At 38.7% G+C, this 17,524-nt stretch overlaps 1 protein-coding gene across 3 annotated transcripts in view; it reads left to right on the forward strand.

The window, feature by feature from the left end:
• The window catches only part of COL24A1 (collagen type XXIV alpha 1 chain), a 249,765-nt gene that overhangs the window by 116,792 nt on the left and 115,449 nt on the right, over positions 1–17,524 (forward strand). For all 3 annotated transcript variants that reach the window (XM_050962090.1, XM_050962091.1, XM_050962092.1), the window contains exons 20-22: positions 6,899–6,952; positions 11,342–11,395; positions 12,839–12,883. In XM_050962090.1, coding sequence (XP_050818047.1) covers positions 6,899–6,952; positions 11,342–11,395; positions 12,839–12,883 — 153 coding nt within the window. The remainder of the gene's footprint in view (positions 1–6,898; positions 6,953–11,341; positions 11,396–12,838; positions 12,884–17,524) is intronic.

Genomic DNA, 17,524 nt, shown 5'->3' on the forward strand with positions numbered 1-17,524 from the left:
CACTCTTGGCATGCATGCACCCCATGGACTCAAGACCTGAGACTTTTTGGTCATCAGTATATGTGCAGTGTGCCAGCATCCTGATGTTTCTCATCATACATAAGGGTGGTGTGTGCCTACCACCATTAGTTCCTCTCAGCCATCTCTTTCTATCAAGACAGCACATCAGAAATCTGCTCTACAGATGACCACCCTGTACAACCCAGTCATAGTTGTGTACTTAGCCAGCCAGTTAGGACAGTTTGTTTGTTAATGCAGTTGATTTTTTTTTGGTCCATTGGTGTAAAAAAAATGCAAAAAGAACTTTATTTTTTCTATGATGGCTTCAATGAGGTCACTGGGCTTTAAGAACATCCCTTTATGTGAAGGTGCTATGCCAGTGATGGACACCTGAAATGCCTCTACTCTCTTGGAGAGTCCACATTCCTGGGAAGGGCGCCATTTGTAAGTCTTTTACTTCCAGAACACGCAAAGACAGAGAGGCAAGACTTAAGGTATTTCTGCTTTATAGATCTATGGAATCTGCCTTGAATCCTGGCCATCCTCACTGCCCTGTGTGAGACCTGGTGCCGGAGAGCATCCTCATCCACTTAAAGCATTCTACGGGAGAGAAGAAGCACTCAGATAAATCCCAGAGTGCAGGAACTTCTATGGGCAGGTCCCCAACTAGGCTGCTTGAGGTTCACAAGGGTGCTTGTGAGGGACCAGTCCTTGTGAGGGACTCAGCACTGACAATATCACTGATGGAGTCTACAGTCTTACCTGTGTCATAGAGTTTAGCATCACAGTGCTCAGCCCCAGCATCAGTACCAGCAGAGTTTCCAGCATCGGGTGGCTTGAGTTCCGCACAATGGGATACATAGCATTTAGGGAGTTCACAGTTATTCATGAGCCAGGATTTTCATTTCCCTAATGGCACTGGACCCACAGGCAATAGCACAGTCTCCATCGCCATCACCTTAAATGACACCAAGACCCTTGACCCTGCCTGTGGATCCCATATATTTCTACTCCTCTGATTCTTCATTAATGTCAGAAGAGATGGATTAGCAATTCACCTTCTCTGCTCTGGCCTCTCTGCCATAGTCCTTGATCTCTTGCAGGAGCACCAGGGACCACTCCAGAGGTGGGTACTGGGACTCTCACCACTCTCAAATCCTCTGGTTTCCACAACCATGGCCATCAGGACCCTATCCCACCCACATATGGCCATACTGGAGTCCTTGGTCATCTTGTGAAGCTTGCAACTATGTGAATAGACTTTATGTATTCACAGCATCCACAGCCACGAAGGCCATGACATCACCACAGCCCTCCCTGCTTCCAGTGGAGAAATCAGAAGAAGAGGCTCCCACACAGCTTGAACCATCTCTAGTGGGAACCTTATCATATTCCTCATCAGATGAGGCAGTTGTCCTGGCAGTGGGTCCCTAACTTGATCATTTCAAAGAGTTTCAAGACTTTTTTAAGACAATAATGGAGGCATTGCACATATCCGTGGAAAAGGCCCAGGAGTCCGCACGTAAATTGGTTGACATTCTGCCACCTACCTCCCCTGTGAAAATGGCCTTACCCATAAGGAGGCCATAATGGACCTTGCCCAAGTGGTATGGCAGACCCCAGCAATGGTGTCCCCCACCTCTTGCAAGGTGGATAGAAAATATCAGGTTCTGCCCAAGGGTTCTGCATATTTCTATACCCACCTAGTCCCATCATCTCCAGCAGTGATGACAGCTATTAAAAAAGCTAGACAAAACAAAACACCAAAGGAGAAATGGCCAGAAAAGTTAGATTTATTTGATAGGAAATACTACTCCTCAGCCAGCTCACAATTCTCTCTTCTGAATTATCAAGTCCTACTGTCAAGATGCCATTTTAGTCTCTGTGAGAAAATTGCTGCATTCACCAGTAAAATTCTGGCTGATTCCTGAGAAGAATTTGTGACCTTAATCACAGAGGGACAGCTTATAGGAAAAGCGACTATCCAGGCAGCCCTTGATGTGGTTAACATCATTTCTGACACAATGGCAACAGCCATGGTTGTACGCAGGTCATCATGGCTACAGGGATCTGGCTTCCTCAAGTGTAAGTCCAGTCCACTGTGTAGTATCTTCAGTTTGAAGAGGCTCATGTCTCCCCATTTTAAGGTTTGGCTCCTGGATGGAAGTCTAGCCTCCTTTGTGCCTGCTCTTCTCCATTCAGAGTTATTTTGATCAACAGCAGAGAAGACTCTACCAGATATACTTACTTTGTGGAGTGGACAAGATTCTCCCACTGGGGAGGAAGTCGAGGTCATTCCTATAATTCTGGGTTACCTGCTAAAAGTGAAATGATTTAATGTTTCTTTGAGCTCGGGGAGAACTCACCTGTTGGGAGTTTCAGCATCATCTACCTGTCAGTGCCAATCGGTCTTCTCTCATCAGACGGTTCTGAGATTCATAAAGGGGTTGAGAAGACACCCATTAAGGTCCTATTTCTTCTTGAGACCTTAACCTAGTACTTCCTGTACTTACGGGGCTTCCATTTAAACCTAAGCCATCATGCTCCCTTCTACATCTCTCTGTGAAAGCTTCCTTCTCAGTGGTCATTACCTCTACAAGGTGAGTAGGAGAAATCCGGGCCCTAATGGCAGAATCCCCACTACAGTCTTCTTCCCTGATAAAATGACTCTCAGGACTTTCTCCAAAAATTTTACCTACAGTGCTCATGGAATTCCATCTAAATCAGTAATCCACCTAATTGTATTCTTTCCCAGGCCTCATGTGTCTAAGATGGGAGGGATCCAACACTCTTTGGCTGTTACAGAATTTCAGAAATACTCTGTAACCTACCAGCTGTTTGGCTTCTGGCTATTGGCAGAGTCTAGATAGTCTACTTTTTACATTTCCCTAGGAAGTTTCAAAATATCTGCTAATATTTTGCACTCAAGAATTTCATCTGGAAATTACACTTAAGCTTCCTAGATTATCAGTTGTGTTTTTAAAAAAATATTTTTTTATTCTGGGATTGGACATGGGAGGGTGGACTCCCGAATAACTCTTGGCAAAGGGAAACTCTGAAGGTAGGAGTATACTGAGCACAGTTACATTGCTCAGAGTTTGGAGTGAAAACAGTATTGTCAAGACAATTTGAGTTCCAGCCTTGTTCATTTCTTTTGCTTCAACTTGGTCCTGTTTGGTGTTGATGAATAGCAATGCTGTTTGTTCCTCTCCATCAAAATAGTAAACCAAATTAGAAATTAAAGAGCTAATTACCATGTTATGTAATAAAATGAGGACATTTTACAGATTTTAGATTCCTATAATATTACAGTACTGGATCCACTGTCATTTGAATTTGAAGACCGATACCAAGGTACCTATTTAGCATAACAAAAATAGATAAGTCTCTATATCTTGATGAGCCAATCTGTGCATCCTTTTATGTGATAATTTCTTACAGTTCTAAATCAGGAATCTCACTGAATTTCATCTGCTTCTTCAAATAGTTTCCCTAGCACCAGTCCATAGGGTCTAATACTGAAGTCTTTACTCAGCAAAACTCCCATTGTTGAAAATGTGAAGATTTACTAAGGGTTTCAAGATGCAGCTCTAAGATTCGTTGCAGATTTTTGTGGGATTAGGTTTTCTCAACACTTGTGTAGATTAGGCATTTAGGTTCTTACTGATAAACTGGTCATAAATATTATTTAACCACTTTCCTACCGCTACATTAGTATACCATGTCATTAATTTCAAAACTCCTTCAAAACAGTCTTCCAGGACTGTCATAGTATCTGTGTTTTCCTAATAGATTGTGTTCAGCAGAAGAAGATTAAAAAGGAGACTTTGTAGTACAGAAGAAATTATTTTTAAAATAAAAATGAAGATATGTGAATATTTGGATGTACCATTATTGTTACTATATGTATTCCTAATGTGTCCATCACCCTAGTGCCTGGCACATCACACACCTTGTTGACATTTGGAAATAGCACAGTTTCAAGGGTTGTTTTAGCTGAACTGATACTGACTTCAGTTTCCTCTTGTCTACACTTACAGCTTAATCACAGAGCTTTTAGAATTTATCTTAGAAACATTTGTACATGCCCAAGTAAATAAATAAATGAGAAGGATTTCTGCACAAAAAAAGTAAGAATGCTTCTAAAAGGAATATGGCTCTCCCAGTTCCTTGTTAACACAGCATTTTCTGAGCTGCTTATCACCTAGAGGAAATTGTATTCATGTCAGCAGTTACCATCCATTCATGCCTTTGAGACCCCCAAACCTTTTAGTTAGAGAGATATAAAGAACTACATTTTAAATTCTCAAATCCTTCTATATTCAGCAACTTTTAGAGGTATGAAAAGGTGAAATAGCAGCTATTGTTACATTGACCCAATTAGTTTAATATAGTGAGTAATCATGTGCTTTTTAGATTCTAACCTGAACCATTTAAAAATCTGGAGTGATATAAATGATATATTTTAAATATGCAATTAGAGTGCATTTATCACATATTTATAAAATATGTGCCATCTGAGGCATGTTAGTGTTGTTGCACAACTGTACTAGTAACATTTCTCCGTTTTGAAGGGGAACAATAATGTTGATGTTTTAGTATAGATTACAGTGTACACAGTTAGGATTGGTACAGAAACGTCTGTTTTGAAAGTTCATTGTAAATCGGGCAGTCACTCTGTCTAATGGGCTTGTTCTCGTGCCCCTCGGCATCCAAGTGCTAAAAGTTTAGAGGTTTCTTTAAAGGTCATAGAACCAACTGGGTCACAAACTGGTTACATCAATAATTCTCAAACATATGTTTTAGATTTCTCATTTATTTTACTCATTTACTTCTGGTTTGTTACAAAAGTGAACATCACAGATGGAGTTCATTTAAAAGCATTTTGTGAAAAGTAAACACATGAAACCCCCAATATCTAAGACTAGCAGTACTATATATTTCATTCTCTTTTGTTATAATATTACGGTAGCAGTAATGTGGTTAAGAATGAGATGTCACTTTCATTCTAAAGCCTCTGCTTTAGATTTGGGGTATCTGGTAATTTACCTTTGGGGTTGAAATTTAATAGCTTAGTCTCAGCTAATACTGAATAATTTTCAGAAAGATTAATAAAAACCACTGGTGTATTTTGAGTTACTTGATTTGGAGGAACAGTAGGTGATGGGAAAACATTTTTCGACTCTTAGGACTTTTTCCATAGGTTTCTTTTGTACTTGGGGAAACTAAAAAATGTTCAAAAATTCAATGTTGACATGGATTTAGACATAAATAGTAACAGAGAGCAGTGCTGTCTCCATCTCTGAAATAATTTAGTATTGCAAATAAAGCTGTGGATATTTTTAAAAGCTGTTGTGAGCATGTGTAGTTCATTCATTAATGTTAGAAAGATGCCTACAAGATGCTCTTAATTTTCATTTGTAGATATTTGATTTTCCTACTCACAAAGTATCCTATTTGTCTTTAGAACCAAATGACCTGTGGTAAAGGTTAAGGAGACCTTTGTGAGAGTCAGGCATACCAATTTTATAATGAAATAATAGATATTTTATTCAGGGTAGAGGCTGATCAGTGCCACCAATTTTCTACAACATTAATCATACTTACTTTTCAGCTGAGCCAAGTTTGGTAAAATTTGAAAAGTAATGGAACAATAAAATCAAATAATGTTTTGACAGATGAATAAGTGCATCTTGTGCTGAATAAAATATCAGTGTCACAGTACTAGCAGCAGTTGCTAGCTTGAGAACAGATGGCAATACCAGTGTGAAAAAGTCTGATCTTGCTCAATTTTAAAAAGTTAAGTTGGCTTGGGCCTAGTTTGTTCTTAATGGAATGATCACCTGAGAATTCAATGAATACCATTAACATTGCTGTCCTGCAGCCACACTGGTGTGAACTACAATCTCATCAGATTTCATAAATTAAACTCTGTCTGCTCATCTAGGTTTCTGTATCACACCCCTCATCACCTTTATATCTTATCAGTCAGGACTTTAAATGGTAAAAGAGTCCATGGACAACATTTGTGTTTATCAGACTGCAGCCAGTTTTTAATCTCCTGCGGAACACGTTCCTGCAGTTCTACTTTAAAGCAGTAAAGAGCTCACAAGTTTTGTTTAAAAGACTTGTTGTTCATTTCCTTTGTAAAATGGAGCAGAGTTAAGGCGGCTCTGGGAAATTTATATCGGACTTTCCTGCTCTTTTTGTGACTTTCATACAAAATGTCAAAAAACATCTCTGTATAAAGACATCTTGTAAAATAGTATAAACCATTTTTTTTGTTCTACAACTATGAATTCATTGTCTAAATCGGTGGTTCTCAGCCAGGGGTCCAGGGCCCCCTGGGGCCCGCAATCGGGTTTCAGGGGATCTGTCAAGCAAGGCTGGCATTAGACGCCACAACCTCATTTCCCAAAGGCTGTTGGACAGCTGCTGTGTAGTGGTGCCCAGTGCTTAATTTGTAATGAAAGAGAGGTCTGGGGCTCAAGCAATTAGGTGCTGGGGTTCAAGCAATTTTTTTACATTCATAACTGATGGAGCAAGGTTCCATTGTGGATTTCAGTGGGATCAAGACTGGGTCTATTTAATAATAAACCTTGTCAAATAGACAAAAGTGTTAAAGCTAAAAAATAAAAGCTATACTGACATCTGGCAAATTGAGTTTAATGAAGGCTGTTGAAAGTCTATCACTCAGCCAAGTCCTTTCAAGAGAGCTTATTGGGCTTCAAAATTTTTTGGATATTGTAAAACAAATCCATGTCTTGATTTCTGCAATTCAGGTTTGTTACGTTTCTAAAATGAACAAACAGATTCAAAACAACAAGTACATTTTTTTACTTTGTACAACGGAAACATTCCTATGCTATAAACAGCTTGCCTATCTTCTCCTCCTTAGGGTTTTCCAGGAGATATTGGTGTACCTGGACTAAATGGCCCTGAAGGTCCAAAGGTAAGAACTTACAGAGCCTTATCGCAACGTCATTAGTGCACTGAGAGTGAGATAATACAAAGAGAAGGTTCTTGGGTTAAAAACCGGGACTGGGAATAGGTGTCACACTGCACCCTAGGATATTAGCAAAGAACTGTGAATTGAGCATGACTTGCCTCTCATAGTCAGGAGACAGTCCTTGTCTACATAGGAAATTTGCACTGGTGTAGCTTAAATTTGTTTTTACTCCAGTGTAGTTAAACTGGTGCAACCTCTGTATGGACACTCTTATTTTGGTTTAAGAATGATTTTACTTCAATTTAGCTTAAACCTGTCCCCAGTTGACTTTTTGCTAAACCGAAACAAGCCATTCTTAAACCAGAATAAGAGTGCCCACACAGGGGCTTGTACTAGTTTGACTGTACGAGTTTAAATTCATTCGTTAGGTTATACTTGTTCAACTTTCCTATGTACATAAAGCTTAACTCTGTTTTAGATAGTGAAGTTACATTGTTGTTTTTCTAACCCTTTAGCCATCCACTTTTAAACATATGAGCTTGTGTATAGTTTCTATGCAAATGTTACCTAAATCTCTATTACCCTTCATTGCTTCAGCCCTTTGCTTACGTTTTGTATGCTTGAGTCTCATCTGTGCCAAGGTTGGCCATAATATCCTTTAAACCCTGACATCCTAATAAACAGTAAGAATTATACAAAGTCAAACGCCATCTTCTTTTAGCCCCTCATTCAGATCTAATAGTCATTCCAACTGCTGGAAACCTGGTCAACCTCAGACTCTCACTTGCCTCCCACATCTCTCAAATGTGTAAATAGTCTTGATCCAAACAGCCCAAACATAACAACTTTCTAGGCATGCTGCAAAAGCCATTTTACATGCTTTGGGAGAAAGGTCGATGATGTGTTTCCAGAGGCAAAGGTGTCTAGAGAGGAGCTTTTCTTTTGCTCTGATTTGTTGGCTGGCTGAGTTAATTTGTTACCATTTATGCTTGTTTAATATAAATACTACTGAGTGGTCATGATTATGTTTTTGTAAGATTAATGAATTGGCAGGGCACCTAAAACCTTTCCATGAGACGTCAGGCCTATGCATTAGTGGACATGAGACAAGTGGGATTAAATTAGATCTAGAACTACAGATTCAGTTTAAATAGCCACCCTAATGCATTAATAGTGTAAATGAGCTCAAAAACCCTTCTTAGTGATGTGATATATATTATTCCCCTGTATATGTAATTCAAAGCTAACGTTAATTTGCTCTATTAGTAGTGTACTTAGGTTTCAGAGATACAATACTAGTCTATCTCCATTCATTCAAATCCTGCAGAAATGCTAATAGGTAGCCCACAGTATTTAAGATTCCAGAGTTCATTTAATACAGCAAGAATTCCATAACTATACAAAACATTGTGGTCTCTCCAGCACATTGGCTCTCAAGGACAAAAAGCTTGGACAGCTAGGTCTAATCAAAGAGAATTGGTCACTTACATTGAAGATGCAGTGTTACTAAACTGGAATAGCCTTTGCACAGCTCCTAATACCGAGAGAGTAGGGCTACATGAAACTGGAAATATTTGCCTTTAGGATTCCCAGTGTTCTTGCGTTCACTGCAGTTTTGAAGAGTCTCCTTCAGTCTTTATTTTTGGAACACTGTTTTCACCTAGCTGCTCTTTTCCTCATTCTTCTTTTCTATGCTTCTTCAGAGATAAACTCTGCACTAAGTGCCAGGAAGGTGGCATAGTCTTTATATTTTAGCATGAGAGAAACCAACCATCATGATAGAGTGTGAGATATGCAAGCATGATATACCTGTCTCTGAAGACCAGTAGAACTTTGGGAATAGCCATTTTATCCAAATTACTACAGTAATTAACAAATATGAACTCCTAGAATAATGCACAAAAGATACATTACGTAGTTTGTCCATAGCACATTATTCATCTTGGAAGCAATATATTAGAAGGTGTTTGATTTTGATCCAACGTTCATAAAAATGAGGCACTCGCATAATAACTAATAAAAAAAGAGGAGTGTTTTAGTTTGGGAAGTTCTGAAATATCTTTTTGTTGTTTGTTCATTGTGTTACTCTTGCAAATACTTTTGGCTGCATGTTACAAGAGCCAGAGTAAAAAGTAAGGCAAACATGCTCACTATATAAATATCATAATGCTTTCTCTAGCAATACATGTTGTACCATGGAAATAGCTGCGAGCTTCCTTCCTCTGCTCACTGATGTTTTGTTTGCGTAGCATACCTCATATACATGGTTATTAAGAGTTCTATTCATCCTGTAAGGGAGGGTCAAATGGAAAGTTCTGAACACATGGGAAATACATGGTACCTCCATTTGCTGACTCCTTGAATTCTTTCCAGACATTTTGGCACATCTCTAAAGGCTACCTTCATTTTCTGTTCATTGCGTGAAACCTCAGAGTGAGAGTATGGAAACTGCAGTTAATTTTCAGCTTTAAAGTCTGGAATGTTCTTTATAAATTTGAGTAAGTGCTGTCTAGGAACACACACAGTAGCTAAGAAATTTGCTAATATTTGCACCATTGCATGAATTTAAATGATACTGAAAAGCTTAACATTTGTTAATGTATTGCTATTGCATAGTAAAATAACAGTTCTGTTTGCTAAGGAAATACTTTTCTTCACCAACTAAAGATCAGTATTATTTATGGAATGTGACTAAGTGTCTTGCTGTTGCTTTTGCCAGTGAGATGCTCTCCAGCAGCAGTTCTCCATCATATTTTATTCCAGATAAAATCAAATGATGGGAACTTTAAGAAGACTCAGTATTTTGAGGTGGCCCAATACATTTTCTATGAAGCGTTGCTTTGTGTGCTAAGAAAGCAGGCAGGCAGGACGCTGCTGGACAAATGTATGCATCTTCAATCTAAATTTCATAAATTTAATAAGGCTTAGAGTTGGAGCTTTTCCATCCAATATTGCTTTAGAGGCTAATGATCTCTTTCATAAGAGATGATGTTTTGTTCTCATTGCTTTATCTGATATAAGTAAGCTTGGCTTCGCTCATAAATAATAATATATTTACTTAGATCTTTTTGGTCATAAAGCCGGGTTGAGTGCTTATTCCAGCTACTTCCATTATAACTTGGATAACCAAGGTCTTTGAAACACCATTAGATCCTCTGTCTGAGTAGTGGAGTTTTACAAATGTTGCTGTAAGAGGATGTGATGACTCAGGGTTGGCAATGGAATATGTCCTTCACTTCTAGGACACTGGATATAATCCTGCCAAGGTTTGTAATGGCTCAATATCTTTACTATCTGGCAGCAGTTCTGAATGAGTTGATACCCTCAGATCACTTCCCAATCCATAGAACAAATGCCAGCATTACATTTGACATCTCGGTAGGCATTCTCAACATATTGGCTGAGAGTAGAATCTTTGTAAACTCTCTCTCTAACTGATCAGAATTTGGGTACATAGGTTTGACAGCGTGGGAAGGTTGTATGTGATGCCACTACCAGGGTGTACCTCTTGTGTGGATAAGTGGAGGACGTCAGTCTCCAAAGTTATTTTCCACACTGAAAATTAAGTTATCAGGACAACACTGAAAATAAAGTTTAGAGATATGACAGGATATCACCCTTGCCAAAGCAGTGCTGGTTCACACACACAGCAGAGTTTAGTTTTGTTTTGTTCTAACTTACGCTACTGAACAAGATTTTGTTACAAATTCAATCATGGCTAACTGCCTTCAGAGTCAATGCTTGGAAGTGGCTTGCAGCTGGGTAAAAAAGTAAAAGTCTAAACTTTGTACAGCTATTTCCATAATGCCTGTGTTCTGAAAGCAATCGTAATCCCACCAAAGAATAAGTAAAGGTTGATTTACTGATCTGCTTTGGTAGTGTAAGTGGTATTGTGTTGGACTTTGGGAAATAACTGCATAGAATGAGGAGTTTGGTGGCGAGAAGAATAGTTTTTATATAAATCAGTTTTCATCATCACCAAATATTAGGCTGACGATTATCTAAACCCTGGATTTACAGGGGATTTCTCAGTTCCTCTTTAAGCAGCCCATCAAATTCAAACTAATGTTATGTAACAAAAACAAACTGTTCTCTTGTGAGCACCAGTTACTTTGATCCTTCTCCTTGTTCAAAGGATAAATGAAAATAGTCTAAATCTTAGAAATGTCAATATAGCTAAACTTTTATTAGATACTGTAGCATTCCAGCCATTGTTAAAATTAGGGCAGCTTTTCTCTTGGCTTTCTAAGGTCAATGGACAATAGCAGATAATGATGTCTCCTTCCTCAGCTTTCAGCCTCTCATTCACTGCAGGATTGTAAGAGGAAAGAAACCAAGCAAATAGGCTTATTGATTGATATAAAATCTCATTTTGGTTGTCTTGTTATTTAGGGACTTCTAGGTGATCGAGGGCCTCCGGGGGCCCCAGGCCCAAAAGGAATCGAGGTAGGATGGAAACAGAGTCCAGTCAACAAGTTACATTTTTAAAAAAATCTGACTCAATATTTTTCTATAAGAAAACATTGCTTCAGGATGGGCAGTGTTGCCATGCAGGATTTCAAGTTTCCGTTTTGGGAGATTTTTAGTTATTTTACAGTATTGTGTGTTCATTATAAGATTTATTTCAGCAGCTGTATGGAGTGTCTAAGCAATGTTGGCCCAGAATGTTGCATGTAGAATCCAGAATTAAACCGTGGTGGGTTTTTTAAAATAATAATATTGAATAAGAATATTGAGTGAAATCCTAACCCCATTGAATTCAATGACAAAACTCCCATTGACATCAGTGGGGCCAGGATTGCATCCTATAAACTTATTAATCAAGTATTCTTAATTCATTAGCATAAAATATGTATGTATTAAATCCAACTCCGTATGCTATTCAGTGCTGTTGAGATAGCTGGTAAATATAGATTTTAAAAAATACAGTAAATCAGGTAATGAGTCTGATGGTAGAGCTCAAGAGCTCTATGTAGCTGACTTAATGAGTTATCATGAGTGCTTTTAAGACTAACAGTGACAAAAAACAATCAGTTTAATCAGAAGCCATGTAAAATGCAGACCACATTTCCTCCATTCAGACTGACATGTTCTCCTCCAGGTAGAGCACTTCTGCCTCCAAGAGCTGCAGAAACACTTTCATGTTAAGTGGTATCACCAAACCATCAAATAATCACAGCATGACATCGTGACTTGACATTATTATACAGAATCTTGATTTAACATCATAACGTGATGCAGTAGCCTCAAAAGCCTACCATTACAATACACGATCGTGTATGATTATTTTGAGACTCTTGGTAACACTATAATGTCTCCTCTTTCTTCTTCTGTACTCTTGGCAGCTGGGATGATGAAAAGAAGTTTTCAATTTATTTTTGACCTCACACTCATTCCCATCTGCTTGAAGAGGCAAGAGAGATCCTGGCAGAACTGTTCTGCTTGCGTAGGAATCAAACCATAGCTATGTGGCGACCATGCAGAGCAAGACAAAGTCCTGTCAGAGTACTAGACTCCATGAGAGACAAATGCTTATCTATGCCAAATTAGACCCTCAGATACATCTGTGAAACCCCATTGTCTTCTCAGTACAGCTGGTCAAAAATGGTGAAAATTTTTTACCAGCTCTGTTTGTGGGCTTTTCTTAAACAGATTGTGTTTGATCGTTTTGTAAAACATGGATTTCTGACAGATAGTGCTGAGATGAGGTCAGTTTTAGACCCTTTCTTGTGTAGTGCAAACCTAGATCCTAGCAGTAAAGATCTCTATATATGTCCATTCACCATGCAAGTTTAAGATTTTAGTATAAGTGAACATAGTCCTTTGCAGGTTTTAAAACTAAATGCAGTATTTATTCCAACTTATTCCAAGTTCTGATTTTTTTTTCAGGGAGAAGAAGGATCAATTGGACCTATTGGAGGAGTTGGACCAAGAGTAAGTATGAGTAACGTTATTATGACAAACACAAATTACTATAGTCAACAAAAAGTACTGTTTAAAGGATGAGTCTGCTCTGAAAAATGACTGTGTAAAAATGGATCTTCTTCCTCTGTGTATTCTGTTCACTTGAGTGTCAAAAAAGTTTTATTGGTTTTATTACTCCTATTAGCCTTGCAGAGTCAGCATAGCTGATAAAGAGAGCTGGATTATGTCCCTTATAGGATGTGCATCATTATCAGAATTGTATAATAAGTTCTAGGTACTTGCATCTGCCTAACCCTCGTGAAGACAATGGGGTTTCACAGGTGTATCTGAAGGTCTAATTTGGCTTGCAGAACTTTTGTTACTGGCAGTGATGCACGAGAAGGAAGGAACACAACTCAGATCTCAGGATGCATTTGCAGGGCTGGCTATTAGAGAAATCATCTTTTAACTTTAAACTAATCACATTTGATATGGAGTCACTGACTGCAATAAAGATGGAACTGCACAATGCCAGTTTTACAATCACACTTTAATTCTCTTATTCATTTATTTTTCAGCTGTTAAAATTCATTAGGCTCTAAACTCATTTACACATGAAATAATTAAACTTGAAAATGTAAATGCTGGATAATAACTTACAATAGACTGCAGGGGAGCATAGCAGAACTTTGTCTAAAGCAAATTAAATAAATCAAGTCAAAGCAGAGACGTTAATGGAAAGGAAGGATAGTCTTGTAGTTAAACCACTCTCCAATGATCTGGTTTCATTTTCTGGTTTTGCCATAGACTTCCTGTGTGATCTTAATCTCTCTGTGCCTCAGTTCCTTATCTGCAAAATGGTATAGTACTACTTCCTTTCTCCCGTCCTTTACCTTTGGTGCCTATTTATTAGAGCTGGTCAGAAAATAGAATACCAGTCAACCTTGGACATTCTGATATTTCAACTTTTATTTTCATCTTGAATTGGGTTGAAAATTCAAAATCTCAAAAAAAAATTCACAGAACAAAAGTTTCTGAAAAATGTTGATTAGTAAATATTGAAATGTTTTGTTGAGGTGTGGTTTAACATTGAACTGTGTCTGCCTGAGCTGCTGTAGTGTCTTACGGGAATCCTAGTTTGCATACTTCATACTCCCATTCTTTCTTATGGGTGAGCTCTGGGAACTGACTACAGCTTCCATGATGTACTGTGGCATTTCAGACAAAGGAGAAACTGCAATGTATCATAGGAGATGATAGCCATGGGAGTATGAGGCACTGCAGAAGCTCTGTTGGGTTGCCAACCCTCCAAGACTGACCTTGAGTCTTCAAGATGATGAAAGCTCCAGGAATACATCCAACCAAAATTGGCAACCCTAAAGTTCTGTCAGCCACAGAGTAATGTCAAACTGACCCAAAAGGAAATATTTTTGATTTGATTCAAGAAACTGAAATTTTTTGACTCAGGTCAACTTGACCCAGAATGAAGTTTTTTGTTTTAATTTTCCTGAGAGAAAATTGAAAAATATCAGCATCTCTAATTATTAGAGCTGCAGATTTGTCACAACAGCTTGTATCAGAAACCACAGAGCGGTCAAGGTAAATTTAGTAAAAGACATATTTTTTTTATTTAAAAAAAGTTGTAACAAATGAAATTGAACTATACCTCTATAAAATCATAGGCCAGAGTCATCATCGTCCTCCTCTTGCCATCGAGAGGGCACAGACTACTTACAGCAGCATCCTCCACCACCGTGTCACAACCCTAATCCCAGCCTGGTGAGGAGGGGAGGTCCCAGCAGGGTGAGGGCAGGGCTGGAGATAGAGTGTGTCCCACACTCACCCCACAGTGGCAGCTGCTGTCTGGAGGAGCTGGGCCTGGCTTCCCACTCTAGGCATTGCAACCTGGTACGTGAGGTCACAGCAACACTCAGTTATGGCCAACAGACCAGAGTGCTAGTGCCAGTCCCCTCATTCAAATTTGAAAAGTCACATTATCTGTGACATTTTCCTAACCATGACAAACATGTAGCCCTACTAATGATTCACTAATTTCTCTATGATGACAAACAGTATATGCTTCATGAACGCTGGAGATTTCAACCCCGTGGTCAACCTCAGCTATTTTGGAGCAGATTGCTAGCCCACATTCCTTGCTGAGACAGAAGAGTAAGAGAAGCAGGGATTTTTGGATTGTAAAGGGTCAGGATTCTCTCTGTGTGTTTCAACTGCCAGCTTTCTCCCTTGCTTCAGGGACCCAGCTACTGTGGCCTAGATACTTCTGTTTCTCCTACCTGACGCTGTCTCAGGACCCCTTGCTAGCTTACTGCTTCCTATTCGTACCCCTGGATCCCTTCTCCTTCCCCACACTTCCCCTATTCCTGCCTACCCTTGCCTCTGCACCCCTTCTCATAACATGAGTTGGGGGAAATTGGATGGTTACATGGGAGTGAGGAATGGCCTGTATCAAATGTACTCCAAATATGGTTGAACAAGCCTGGATGCTAGTTCAGATCCAAATCAACAAGCTATTTACATGTCTTGCTTTTCACAGTGTTTGCATGAGTTTTCAAAAAACATTATGGAAGCTAATGTTATTAGAGAATTTACCATATTAGTGAAACAAAAGAATTACAGTTATGATCCTCTTTCCATTGATGTCATTGGCCAAACTCCCATTGATTTTAGTGGAACAGGTTTCCTGCCCTTCTTCAATATCTCATCTATTTTTTCTATCTAATATGCCCCTATAATCTACAGGTGAAAGATGTTAGTGTCATGGCCAGTCTTAGGCATGTGCTAAGATCTCCTCTACACATCTACAAGATAAACTTGGGACCAATCCTCACAATAACTAGTGCCCCAAACAAATTCCACTACCAGCTACTGAATGAATGAGATGAACCTGAACCCAGACTGAGATCCCAAATTTAGATCTGGATTAGAATTCTCATATATCTTAAACAGGTAGAACCAAAACACAGGATCTCTCCTTCCTGAACTCCAGGATTCAACATCCAGATCCAATCTAAAGTTCCAAGTGTTTCCCTTTGGCTTATTATACAGAGAGGTTTTTAACTGCCAAATCTCAGTCAAATCCAGCTGCCGGGCTCACCTCTTACCAAAACCTTCCCTCTCATACTAGCTCAGTGACAAATGCCTGGATTGTTCTTTTATGTGTTCTTATACTCTGTGTAGAGTAGCATATTCTGATTTTCATTTTAGCTTATTTTGATTGTGAAAATACAGTAGATGCCACATACAAGAGATGTCTCTGCATATTCAATGTAATCACAATTAACAAACAGTCATAACATTTAGCCAGACATTAATATCACTATGACACTGTAGGTCAATCAATCAGCTGGTTATGGTTTTTGTAGCTTTATTCTTGCCATTTAATCACTGATTTGAAACTTTCAGAACATTAGAATGAACGTAAACAGTATATTGCTTGATATTCCCTGATCGCCATTGTGAGAGACAGATGAAGAGCAAAAGCCACAAATAATCTGTGAAATGATATATTAGCCTGTCAATCTGTTCCTCCTAGGAAGGTGTAGAATGTCCCAGCAAAGCTCCGTGAGCATTTACAATCATTCTGTTATAGCAGCATATCCCAAAATGTGGTGCCTGCCCTTCTGTGGGGTATGGTCATGTGAAGGATTAGCCAGGGCAGGATTAGGAGGGCAACATGTAGAATGTAGAAATTAAAATGGGTAGGCCATTTTGGGGGTGAAAGGGGTACACTTGATTTCTCTTTCTTGAAGGGGGCTTGGCACATTCCATAATTCATTAAGAAAAAAATCATTTTCCTTAGGTTTTTTTTACTTCATTAAAGTGTCTTTTCCAAGAATGATGTAGGATGAGGAGAGGCTACCCTTATTTTATCTTATGTTTTATGTTTTCTTGTCAGTTACTCTCCCCCTCAATGTGTAAATGACACTCATCTTGCACATGCATTGAATGTCAAATCTGTCTTCAGTTTTACATTGCTTTCCCACTTATATCCACTTTCACCCATTTTATGATCAATTTTCATCTGACATGTGACCTAAACTGCCATTTATATCATTGGGAAATTTTACCAAGAGATTTACACACAGTTTTACCTGTTCAATCTGAACTGCACCCAAAATATTTTGACGATTAACAATGATTGGAAAGGAAATATGGGGTGGAGGTGGGAGAATAATTACACAGGAATCTGCTAAATTCTGGTACTTTGTGAAATGTGTGTATGTAGTGTGGATTCTTCAATACCAGTTCAGCCAAAGAGATGATTCAGAACAAGCTCCAACCATTTTTCGCCCCTAGAAATTGTTGGTGAGATACTGTAGATGAAAATTTGCTTGCTAATATGAAGAGGCAACAATGTAATGCAAGTTGGCACAACAAAGTCCAGAAAGTAAAGCATCAGATAGACTATTAACCTCAGAATTTAATAACTGCAGTTTCCAAGAGCAAGTGAAATATTTAATCACTCATTCAAAAGTATGTTTTCCTCCAGTTTCAGTTTTACATATTCAGATTTATTGAGCAAGACTAAACAGTAGGCATGGATTTCAGAGTTATTCTTTGCAGTTAGACTATAGACTGTAAATTATTCTTGGCTAGCATGGCAAATTTGCAATAAAATAACTCCTGTAGCTTAGCCATATAAATCCTAAC

Source organism: Gopherus flavomarginatus, chromosome 7, assembly GCF_025201925.1.
Source record: "Gopherus flavomarginatus isolate rGopFla2 chromosome 7, rGopFla2.mat.asm, whole genome shotgun sequence".
Taxonomy (NCBI): Eukaryota; Metazoa; Chordata; order Testudines; family Testudinidae; genus Gopherus; species Gopherus flavomarginatus.